Genomic DNA, 12,758 nt, shown 5'->3' with positions numbered 1-12,758 from the left:
TCAAGGGACTAAAATGAAATAAAAATAAAATTATAGGTTATAAATTAAAAACAAAAAAGGACGGGATTGAAAAACATTTTAAACGTCGAAGGCCTATGACTGCAATTAGATCACTTAATGAAAACACGAGGATCCTTGGATGTTTTCAGGTCGAGTCGCTAGTCATGTCAAAACGACACCATTTTAGGTGTTCACTTTTTAAGATGGTCCAAGGACCAAATTGAAACAAAAATAAAAATAGGTAACAAAATAAAAAAAATAGAAAAAAATGGATAGGCCATTTTGAAGCAAGCCGCAAAAGCGGAAGGACTAAAGGTGCAAATAGCCCTTTTGTCCAAAAACACGCGAATCCTAGGGTTCTTGGGTCAGACCTCGGGTCAAAGGCCAATAAACGACGTTGTTTTACATGGCCTATAAAAGCTAAATTTTTTTAAAAAATTTTCATTCTATCCTCATTTAAAAAAAATCTAAAAGCTCTCTCAGTCTCTCTCGCCCTCTTCGAGTTCCGATCATCGGGCCACCGTGTCGACCACCGATCACCGACAACGGTGCCGTTGTCCACGGTGGCCGAAAAGTATAAAATGACAATTTTTTTTGCCTTTCAACTACCCTAGCTTGAAAAGTGTCATCTTTCATCGGAGATGACGGTCCTCGGCCACCAATGGCTACAGAATGCGAAAATTCGATAAGATTTCGACTTTTAATTCTATTTGATGTTTATCTCTTTAAAAAAAATAAAAAGCGAAGAAATAAAGTGAATAATAGACCACCTTTAAGAATTTTTTCTATTATTCTTTGATTGATTCTCTGTAAAAAATTACAAACTATTTTTGTGTCTTTTATAGTCACGATTACACTGTTCATATTTGTTTTACTATTATTTTATGCTACTATTCTTGCTGCCTCTGTGTTGTTTTTTTGTCCTCTTTTGCAAGTTCGGCGCTAGGTCAACGGAGGAGAGAATGGGCGCCTTTGCCATTTTGGTGTAAGGCAGCAGATGTACGTCAGGCCTCGAGACGTGGCGCGCTGAAGTGGCACGAGCGAAGGGAGGGGTGCGACATACATGGGAACATTAGGGTTTTAGGGTTTTTGAATTAGTTTAGGTTGTAGGCTTGTAATTTTTGGATTATGGTTTTTGTATTTTTGGCCATTTGGGCCTCTTTTGTAAATGGACAATTGTATTTGGTTTTTATTTATTTATTTGGTTTGGTTTGGTGGGTCGGGCAAAATTGGTCTACTACAGCTGCCCTTCTTTGCTCATTATCGTGTAACGAGAATAGAGCAAAGACTTTTAAGAAGGACCAGTTTTGTTATATCTCGTCGAATCTCAACCTCTTTGGTGCTCCTCTTTTTGAATAGCTTCATTCTAACCCACTGCAACTTCAGAGGGTATAGGAATTGTCGCTTCAATCTACTCCACTAGAACTTTAGGGAAACAAGATTAGTAGCTTGCAGCTTTAGTCTGTTCCACTACAACTTCAGGGGAATAGGACTTGCTATAGTAGATTTAATCCGACCCACTGCAACTTCAGAGGTATAGGGTTTGTCGCTTCAATCTACTCCACTGCAACTTCAGAGAGATAAGGCATGTAGCTTCAATCTGCTCCACTGCAACTTCAGGGAAATAAGATTCACTACCTTTAATTTGCTCCACTGCCACTTTAGGGAGATAAGATTTGTAACTTCAACCTGCTCCACTGCAACTTCAGGGGGATAAGATTTATAACACATAGCTTTAATATGTTCCACTGCAACTTCAGGGAGATAAGATTAGTAGCTTGTAGCTTTAGCCTGTTCCACTACAACTTCAGGGAAATAGGACTTGCTATAATAAATTTAATCCGACCCACTGCAACTTCAGAAGTATAGGATTTGTTGCTTCAATCTACTCTATTGCAACTTCAGGGAGATAAGATTCACTACCTTCAATCTACTCCACTACCACTTTAGGGAGATAAGATTTGTAACTTCAAGCTGCTCCACTGCAACTTCAGGGAGATAAGATTTATAACTCGTAGCTTTAATCTATTCCACTGCAACTTTAAGGAGATAAGATTAGTAGCTTGTAACTTTAGTCTATTCCACTGCAACTTCAGGGAAATAGAACTTGCTATAGTAGATTTAATTCGACTCACTACAACTTTAGAGGTATAGGATTTGTCGCTTCAATCTACTCTACTGCAACTTCAGGGAAATAAGGTCTATAGCTTCAATCTGTTCCACTGCCACTTCAGGGAGATAAGATTTGTAACTTCAATATGCTCCACTGTAACTTTAGGGATATAAGATTTATAACTCGTAGCTTTAATCTGTTCCACTACAACTTTAGGGAAATGAGATTTGCTATCTTCAATCTGCTTCATTGCAACTTCAGGGAGATAAGACTTGTAACTTGTAGCTTTAATCTGTTCCACCGTAACTTTAAGGAAATACGATTTGTAGCTTTAACTTGCTCCACTGCAACTTCAGGAAGATGAAATTTGTGAATTTAATTTTTTCCATTGCCACTTCAGGGGCATAGAATTTGTGACTTGTAGCTTTAGTCTATTCCATTGTAGCTTTAGGGAAATAAGATTTGCATCTTCAACCTGTTCCACTGCAGCTTCAGGGAGATAAGATTTATATCTTTAATTTGCTCTACTGCAACTTTAGAGAGATAAGATTTGCTATCTTTAATATTTTCCACTGCAACTTTAGGGAGATAAGATTTATAGCTTTAATCTACTCTACTGCAACTTCAGAGAGATAAGATTTGCTATCTTCAATCTTTTCCACTGCAACTTCAAGGAGATAAGATTTATAGCTTTAATCTGCTCTACTGCAACTTCATAGAGATAAGATTTGCTATCTTCAATCTGCTCCACTACAACTTCAGGGAGATAAGATTTGTATCTTTAGTCTACTCCACTGCCATTTCAATGAGATGAAATTTGTGACTTTAATCTTTTCCACTGGAACTTCAAAGAGATAAGATTTGTCACGGTGACCTCAATCCATCTCACTGCAACTTCAAGGGTATAGGATCTGAGGTTTCTCTGATCTGTTACACAATTCTCTGAGGAACATAACCTGTAGAATCCATTTCATGGGCCTATTTATGCTAAGCGATTAGGATGTCATGTTCAGAATGAATCAAATGCTTTTAACTAGATGTGTATGAATGATATTTGCATGAATACAGAATGTCATTTTTTGAGGATGATCCCCTTTTAAAGCTTAAGTTGACATTGCTCGTTGTTCATCAAGGTTTTATCACTGACGCATTACCCTGTCTTCTTGTTCAGCTGGTATTTTGACAGAAAACTCGAGGAAATAATCACAATTTATACTATTCTTTCCCAAATGTTTCCAACTCTTAAATTTGGTTAGTTCTGACTAGTGGTCATGTTTCGAGTCCTTGTACTATTTAGAAAACTTTCAGAGCAATATGTAGAACTCCTTTTACTTGAATATTATTAGTCCATCAATCATTATTTCAATGTAAAAATGCTTGAAAAAGATTGTAACAATGGACAAGACTGAAATTTATTGAGAGTAAGGCTTGAAATGAATGGATTAATCAAAATAACAAATATTGCTAAAATACAAAATAAGTAAGATGAAAATAGGTGCCCCAGATATCATGGCATGAGCTTCTTCGCACTAACTTCTCGAGGACCCTTTGAACTTGATACGTGTTTAGAAGACCTAGAGTACTTTGTTAATGCCCAAAGATATAGCATCCCTCCTTTTTGTTAATTCAGAGAGGACAAGACTACCAAATGCCCCATCTTCGATCAAAATTTGAATTGCGCTTTTTTGGGTTTTCAACTCAAAACACCTTTGGTCTCAAGGCGCCCTTTTACGAGTTTTCGCCTTGGCCTCTCCTCTTTTTTTTTAAGTGAAATATTTCTTGACTAAATCTGAATTCACAGGATTAGGTAGGTTTTTTCCATCCATCTCAGTCAAATTAGCACTCCCCTAGAAAAGGCCTTCTTTACCATATAAAGTCCTTCCTAGTTTGGCATCCACTTTCCTCTAAAGTCCTTTTGTATGGGAAGGATCTTTTTCAACACTAGATCCCCCTTGTGGAATTCTCTAGGGCAAACCTTTTTGTTATAAGCTCGCATCATTCATTTCTGGTACATCTGACCATGACGGATAGCTTTCAATCTCTTCTCTTCAATTAAGTTCAGCTGATCATATCGAGATTGGATCCATTCTAATTCATCCAACTTCAACTCTGTCAAAACTTAGAGAGAAAGAATCTCGACTTCAATAGATAAACCGCCTCCATTCTGTAAACAAAAAAGAAAGGCGTTGCCCTGGTGGTGGTCCTAACAGACGTTCGATAAGAATAGAAGGCAAATGAGAACTTCTCATGCCAATATTTATAAGTTTCAGTCATTTTCCCCACGATCTTCTTAATGTTCTTATTGGCTGCCTCAACTGCACCATTCATTTTTAGGTGATAAGGTGACAAGTTATGGTGTTTGATTTTTAACTGATTGAATACTTCTGATATCGTGCTATTGTTCAAATTCAATATATTGTTAGATATGATCCTTTCCAGTATTTCATATCAACATATGATCTCAATGACCACAAAGATGAATCAATGCCCATTGGAAGCTTTTGGCGAGATTGGCCTAATGACATCTATGCCCTATATAGAAAAAGGCCATGGAGAAGTCATAACGTGAAGAGGTGAAGGAGACACATAAATTTTGTCTCCATAAATTTGGAACTTATGGCATTTATTGGTATAACTGATGCAATCCCCTTCTATGGTGGACCAGTAATACCCGAATCTCATGATTTGTCTAGCCATTGTAAAACTATTAGCATGCGTTCCACAAACATCTTCATAGACTTCTTCTAAGATTTTTTAGCCTCAACGGCGTACACACATCTTAGTATCACCTGGTTCTTTGTTCTTTTATATAGAATCTCCCCATCTAGGACATAGTCACTAGCCAGTTTTCTCAATGTTCTTTTATCATTCTCAGCTGCTTGGTTAGGGTATTCACGATTCTTCACATATCGTAGTATATCATGGTACCAAGGGTGATCATCATTTTCTTCTTCTTCGATGTTGTAACAATGAGCCGGAGCCTCATAAATACTCATCTAGAAAGGTTTTACATCTTCATATTTGTTCATCTTGACCATGGAAGCTAAAGTAGCCAGGACGTCAGCCATTTGATTTTTATCTCGCGGGAGGTAGCAGAAGGTGATGTAATCAAACTCCTTAATTAGTTCAATGACTAGCCTTCTATACTCAATCAACTTCCCATTCACCCTTGAGCTGATGATCACTAATGCAAAATCCCCATATACCTCTAGCACTTTGATCTTGCATTCTTTGGCTGCATGGATACCCATGATGTATGCTTTGTATTCTACCATATTATTTGTGTAATTAAAATCCAATTTGCTAGTAAAGGGATAATGATCTCCGTTTGGGGATATCAAGACTGACCCGATTTCGTTACCCATAGTGTTTGACGCTCCGTCAAAATTTAATTTCCAAGGATATCCTTCTTGAGCATCTTCTTCAATGGTTGCAACATATATGAGATCTTCATTCGGGAAATCAAAGTCTAAAGGCTCGTAATTTTCTAGAGCTCTACTGGCTAGAAAATCTGCTATTGGACTCCCTTTTACTACTTTCTGGTTTATATAGACTATATCAAATTTGAAAAGTAGAATTTGCGATCGGACCATCCTTCTATTCAAAGCAGTTGACTCCATCATGTACTTTAGAGGGTCCATTTTTAAGTTGAGCCAAGTTGTGTGGTACAACATATACCACATCAGTTTTTGGGTTGTCTAGATTAAAGTACAACACAACTTTTCAATCGGTGAGTATCTTGTCTCACATTTAGTGAACTTCTTACTGATGTAGTATATCGCTCTTTCTTTCCTACCTAACTCATCATGTTGACCCAGCACGCATCCCATAGATTCTCAAATATTGCCAAGTACAGATCAGTGGCTTATCTAGACTAGATGGCATTAGCACTGGGGCATTAGACAAGTAATGTTTGACATTGTCAAAAGTTTTCTGGCACTCCTCATCCCATACACATAGATTGTGTTTCTTAAGAAGACAGAATATGGAGTTGCATTTCTCAGTTAGCTGCGAAATGAACCGAGAGATATAATTTAGTCTTCCTAGGTAACCTCGAGCTTCGTTTTGAGTGCGCTGCGGAGATAACTCCTGTATAGCCTTGACTTTGTCTGGGCTGATCTCAATCCCCTTCTCACTGACTACGAATCCTAGTAATTTTTCCGACCTAGCCTCGAATGTGTATTTTACTGGATTGAGCTTTAGCTAAAATTTTTTCAACCTCAAGAACAATTTATTTAAGACTTGTATATACTCTTTTTCTGTTCAATATTTCACGATCATATCAGTGACATAAACTTCGATTTCTTTGTGCATCATATCATGAAACAGGGTTAACATGACTCTTTGATACGTCGCTCTCGCATTTTTCAGTCCAAATGGCATCACCTTATAGAAAAATGTTCCTCACATGGTTACAAATATGGTCTCTTCCATGTCTTAAGGATGCATCTTTGTCTAGTTGTATCCCGAAAAGCCATCCATGAAGGAGAACAGTGAGTAACCTGCCGTGTTATCCACTAAAGTGTCAATGTGAGCCAATAGGAAATTGTCTTTTGGGCTGGCCTTGTTTAAGTCCTGTAGTCTACACACATTCGACTTTCCCATCTTTTTTGGGGACGAGGACAATATTGGATACCCATTCTGAGTATTTAACCACTTGTAAGAAACCAGCATCAAATTACTTCTTGACATCTTCTTTTATTTTCAACAAGACGTCGGGACTCATCCTCCGGAGCTTCTGTTGAATTGACTTGCACTCTTCCTTTATGGGGAGCCGATGTACCACGGTATCAATACTTAGCCCAAGCATATCTTGATACGACCAAGTGAAGACATCTTTGAATTCTTGGAGTAACTCAATGAGGTCTCGCTTTGTCTTTGCGGTGATGCAAGCTCCGATCTTTACCTCTTTCTCTTCCCCTAAGCTCATAATTTCTACTGATTCTTTGTAAAGTAGGATTTGCTTCTCATTTTGTTCTACCATCCTTAACAAATCAGAAGATAAGTTACAGTCTTGATCATATTCAAAATCCTGAGGTTCTTTTGGACACATATCTTGCTCAAAAAGAGACTCTAAGTCAATAGCAGCGTCGCTCATATCATTGATATCTAGAGACCTGTTATAGGAATGAGGGAAGACCCAAAGAAAAAAAGAATCCAAGAATAATTATCTGTGTGGTATGAGTATGAATGAAATTGAATAAATAAAAGAATATTTGCTTAAAATGAGATACAAATATGCATTTTATTGAAATAAAGGATTTGGACATATGCAATTTTCACAAAAGTATCCTTATTGCTCCCAGGCTTAGAGCAATAAGTGTGTTTTGAACGTTACTCTGAATTAGCTATAAAAAATATAGGGATCTCTTCCGCAGTCCAATTGTTCAAAACACTCCCCGGGTATGTAAGGGAAAATGCTTGATAAATTCTCTTCCCTAATTCCCTCTTCGGATATGGCATTGATGTTTAAATTTCCTAAAATTTCTTTCGCAATCTCTTTTCTTGTCATCTTCTGTTTAGGGTAAATAGTTTCTCCTGACACGAATGTTCTGGATATTTAGGGAAAGGTCATCGGTTCTCATTTGACCTTTCCCCCACTTAATCGTGCTCTTCTTCTTTCTTGCTTCTTCTCCAGCTCCTTCTTCTTTTGCCTCGCATTTGGCTTATATCCTAAACCAAAGCGGTCTCGTTTGTCCCTCAGCATTGGTGCTTCGACTTTCCCTTGGAGGTATTTTCCAAGTCTCATTCTTGGTAAGGCTCATTTCCCAACCGTCAACTACAGGCCCATCCTCGTAGTTTTGGATATTTTGGGCATTAGGATCTTGTTCCCTTCAACAATAAAAGTTGCGTTCATAAATTCTAGCGACCGAAAGGAACATTCTATAGCCTCATCGTCTGCTCCTATGTATGGCACGCCATTGGTTAGGGATGCAATAATGTCTTCTTCAGCCTTTATTGTTACCAGTCGATCATTTGTTACCAACTTTAGCTTTTTGTGTAGTGATGACGGCACTACCCCACCTGAGTGAATCCAAGACCTCCCCAACAAGCAATTATAAGAAGGCTTGATAACCATCACCAAGAAGTCTATCTCATATGTGTTCGGACCAATTAAAAGAGGTATATCAATCCTTCCCATCACTCTCATTTCAGTATCATCGAATGCTCTCACTATGTTTTGGTACGTCTCCATATGAGAGCTATCCATTGACAACCTATTCAGTGTGGATAGGGGCAAGACGTTCAGTGCAGATTCGTTGTCAATCAACACCCTTGGAAATTTATATCCTTTGCAGTAAGTAGTGATGTGTAGAGCCTTCGTGGATCCCATACCCCCTGGTGGTATTTCATCATTGTTGAAAAAGATGAAATTGTTGGCACTTATATTGTTAACCAGACAGTCTAGCTTGTTTACAGAGATATCATCAGTGACATAAGTTTCATTTAACACTTTTATCAACGTGCTACAATGTGTATCTAAGCTCAATAGCAAAGCTAGTACTGATGTGTGAGCTGGTTGTTTGTATAGTTGTTCTACAATACTATACTTGCTATGCTTTAAGAATTTCAACAATTTCTTAGCCTTTTTCTCATTTACCAGCTCATTAACAGGTGATTCAAGTCTAGTCGTCTTTTCTTTCTTATGTTTAACCGCCAAGGCTTTTCCTTTTACGGATTCGGCGCTTGTATTTGTAGGATCATAGCGCCTCCCACTGAGCATGTAGAAACCCACATTCTGGCCCTCTTCTGAAGTGCTAACCGAGTTCTCCTCTCCCGGGATCATCACGTTGCAGTTATAATTCCATGGAACCCTTTTACTGTCCTTGTAAGGAAAAGCCACGGGTTTCTGAATTATGACCCTCGGTGTAATTTGTGCTCCCACTTCATTGCTTCTTGGTCGTGAAATTATCACCACCGAGTGGTTGACCTTATGGACCTTCTCCATCGATATTTCTTTTGAGGTGCAGACGTCTTCTCCTTCTGAGCCTTTGGTATATTCAAAGAATTCCAACTCCTTGTTATCCATCGGACTTTGTACCAAAGCTTTAAATTCAATGCATTCCTAAATCTCATGACCTTCTTCAGCGTGAAACTCACAGTAGCTCCTCATCCCTTTGGGTTTCTCCTCTGAATCTTGCATGATTCATCCTCTATCTATCATCTTTTCCTAAACCCATTTTAGTGGGGTTTTTACTTCTGCCACATTAATTTTGGTCCTCTTTCCTCCACTCTCAATTATCACATTTACCCATTGATCTTAATGACGGGATAATAGATTCCCTGCTACATTAGGTCCTGATGGATCATCAAACTTTATGATCCCCATCTTGATGAACCTTTCAATCAACTTTTTAAACACGGTGCAGTTCTCAGTTGATTGTCCCGTTATTCCAGCGTGGTATTCGCATTAAGCAATCGCATCATACCATTTCGCGAATGGAGGTTGCATGGGTTTCAAATAGAATGGAGATACCAAATGCTCATCGAACAAACTCTAATACAACTCTCTATAAGTCATCGGGGTGGTGTGAACTGGAGTCTTTCTGTATTTGGCATTGAATTAGATTCTTGCCTTGAGGTTTCTTGATGGCTGGTCGTTACGGTCCTTGGTTGGCTTATAGTGACCGGTTTTGAATAACCTTTGTTACATATGCTTGTGTTATTCACTTCATTTTTCTTCTTTCTCAGGGTTGATCTTTTGACGTTTTCCCCCGCATCTATTTTCTCGCTTCTTATTGCATTTTCAATTATCTCACCGGATATTACTATATATGAGAAGCTCTTGGCGGCGCTTTCTAACATATGCTTAATGAACAAGGCTTTCAGAGTACTTATGAAAAGCATTGTCGTCTCTTTCTCTAGAAAAGGTGGTTGAACTTGCATTGCCACCTCTCTCCATCTTTGAGCCTAAAGCTTTCACTTTACTTATTTTCTATGTTTTGTAGTGTAATCTTGTCGAGTGTCATGTCTGTCACATGGTTGTATTATTTCATGAAAGCCTGTGCCAAGTCTTTTCATGAGTTGATTTTGGCACGACTCAGCTAGTTGTACCACTTGGCAGCTGACCTGATCAAACTATCATAGAAGCTGTGTACTAATAATTGATTGTTATTAACGTATCCTGTCATCCTTTGGTAGAACATTGTAATATGGACTTCAGGACAGCTAGTCCCGTTATACTTTTGAAACTCTGAAGTATTGAATTTTAGTGGAAGTACTAGATCTGGGACCAAACTCAAATCCTTAGCATCAACCCCGCAATGGTAATTAGTATTTTCCATTACTCTGAATTTTTCTTCCAACTACCTTCACCGATCTTCTATTTACTTTGGCAGTTCTACCCTTGTTTTATCTATTTTTGCCCTGTCGTCCAAATCTGAAATGACGGGGTTAGTCGGATTATCCCCTAGATTGGAACCTGAACCTGTTGGGTAGTTCACAGGTGCTAAGGTACCGACTTGATATTGTTGAGGTCTTATGGTAACGGGTACCCTTCATGGATACGTATCTAGTTGGGCCTGAACATTTACTGGGGTGAAGCCTAGGGGGTAGGTAGGGTCTTCATTATCATCACCTGAGTTAACCATTGTGCTTTTTCCTTTTTCGATCCCCCGGCCAACAATTGGGTTAGCTGGCTTATCATACTTTGTTGGGATTCTTGTATTTGACCCATCATGTCTTGCTATACTTTAGCTAATTGTTCTTACAGCTGCGCTGGCAATTGATCTTGCATTTCTTTCTAAATTTGTTCTAACCTCTCTAATGTTTGGTCCATTGCTTTGGTTTTGCCGCGGGCACTGTAACGATATTCAGTTGGTATATTCTTTTTAGTTTCTAGGGTAACTGTCATAATTTTGATTAATTAGAGTCTTTTGTAAAACTTAATGCATATCATGAAATGTAATGCAGATGAATAAAATGAATACAAAAAGAGACGTTGATTCTGATTCAATTCTGTTAGAACAACTTTACAAGAAAATAAATCTCTTTACATATACAGCCTTGCCCTCATACACAAAGAGAAAACATTGATCATTTTCTTTATATCCGGATGTGCCAAGATCAAGTTTTGCAAACTTTTCCAATAGATACATTTACTATCTTCCTTTTGTTTAATCTGGACCGCAACCCATTGCTCACTCATCTTTGTGATGCTCATTAGCATCTGTAAGAAAGCCAGGACGTTGGCGGCTCTAGAATAAGCTTTGTCGACTTGAATTTTTGAGCAACAAAGCAAAGTTGTGTACTCTTCTACTGTGGGTACCAATTCTACCTTTCCAAAGGTAAATCAGCTATAGGCGGGATTCCAATATTGGGACAAAGCTCGGAATAAGTGCTTATCCACTTTGACACTGAGTAGATAAGGCAAGTCACCATAGTTACAATATAATAATTGTTTGATTTCGTCATCCTATTAGTCTCACACCTCTTCCACTCTTGGAGATTATTCTGAGTCACACTGATACGAGTGAAATCCCATATATCTTTCCGTCTGGCTGTCGCCCTTCTCTTGTTGTGTCTTCTTGGACCATATCCGGACGGCCGTATCGTCTTTCACTTTATCAAGAAATCCCTTTTCCATTACAAGCTCTCTATTTAACAATTGAACATGAGTCAACACCTCTTTTCTATGATGAAAATGCAATGCAATCATGACCAAAACAAAACGAAACAAGTTAGTACATTTCATACAAGTTAGTACATTTTATACAAAGCTAGAATTTAAAGCAAGCAAATAAAAATAAATAAAGCACCTATTCGGGTGACCACTAGGGTTTGGTATGGTTTTACCCAGAGTAGGCTTTTAGGGTCCATTATATACGGTTCGGTTCTAAAGTAAATGTACTTGAACCGATAGATTCCTCGATCTTCACCCATTATAGGCTCATACGGATCGAGTTCAGTTCAGGGGAATACATTTTCCTATGGCTATACGGAGATGAAAATCTCACGAAGGCATAGGTACAGATGTATTCCGAAAGCGATTCATTATCCTATACGGAGGTAAAGACCTTACGAAGGAATAGTTTCTCACTCTCACTTAAAAGGGTAAAATTGAACGGTTATGCAATGCAATATGCGAAAACATATTAAAAAAATTGAACCAAAAAAAGCAAACATATTATTATGTAACAAAATGATGAAGACCACAAAAATGATGGATGAAATATAACGAAAGGATCGTAAATTTAAACCAAATTATCAATTTTCGACAAAAAGACTAAAAGTAATCAACTTGCGGCTTGACTCTCTTATTTTTTTCCCTAGTGGAGTCGTCAAGCTGTTGAAACCTTTTTGAAATTGACTTTTTATTTAAAAAAGAAAATGGAAGTCGCCACCAATCATTTTTGAGAGGCATGATCGGGTCACCTCGTAATTTGATCGTTCTAGTAAGAGGTTTGATTTATTAAAACAATGTTTTTCAATCTACAAGAATCTAGAAAATGGGTTCAGGAGTCGATTACGCACGAGGAAGAATTAGCACCCTCGTTACACCCAAAATTGGTACCTAGTTGATTACTTGTGTCTTTAGTATCGAAAATTAAAAATTTGAAGAGATTTTAAAATACGATCTTTTCTTAAAACATTACTTAACTAAGTTCATTTTCGTGAAAAAGGGTTTATTTCAAGTTAATTGAGA

At 37.9% G+C, this 12,758-nt stretch overlaps 1 protein-coding gene across 1 annotated transcript; it reads right to left on the bottom strand.

Annotated features, from left to right (window-relative positions):
- Positions 1–4,594: 4,594 nt before the first annotated feature.
- Positions 4,595–5,754, bottom strand: LOC107911069 (uncharacterized). Its single transcript, XM_016838961.1, has 4 exons — positions 5,475–5,754; positions 5,125–5,348; positions 4,903–5,013; positions 4,595–4,645 (listed from the first exon to the last, which is right to left on the bottom strand). Exons 1-4 carry the CDS (start codon positions 5,752–5,754, stop codon positions 4,595–4,597), a joined length of 666 nt encoding a protein of 221 aa, XP_016694450.1.
- Between the last annotated feature and the right edge of the window lie 7,004 nt (positions 5,755–12,758).

Source organism: Gossypium hirsutum, chromosome D11 (assembly GCF_007990345.1).
Source record: "Gossypium hirsutum isolate 1008001.06 chromosome D11, Gossypium_hirsutum_v2.1, whole genome shotgun sequence".
NCBI lineage: Eukaryota > Viridiplantae > Streptophyta > Magnoliopsida > Malvales > Malvaceae > Gossypium > Gossypium hirsutum.
Note: the sequence above shows the minus strand (reverse complement) of the source record. Positions and strands in the feature narration are given on the sequence as shown.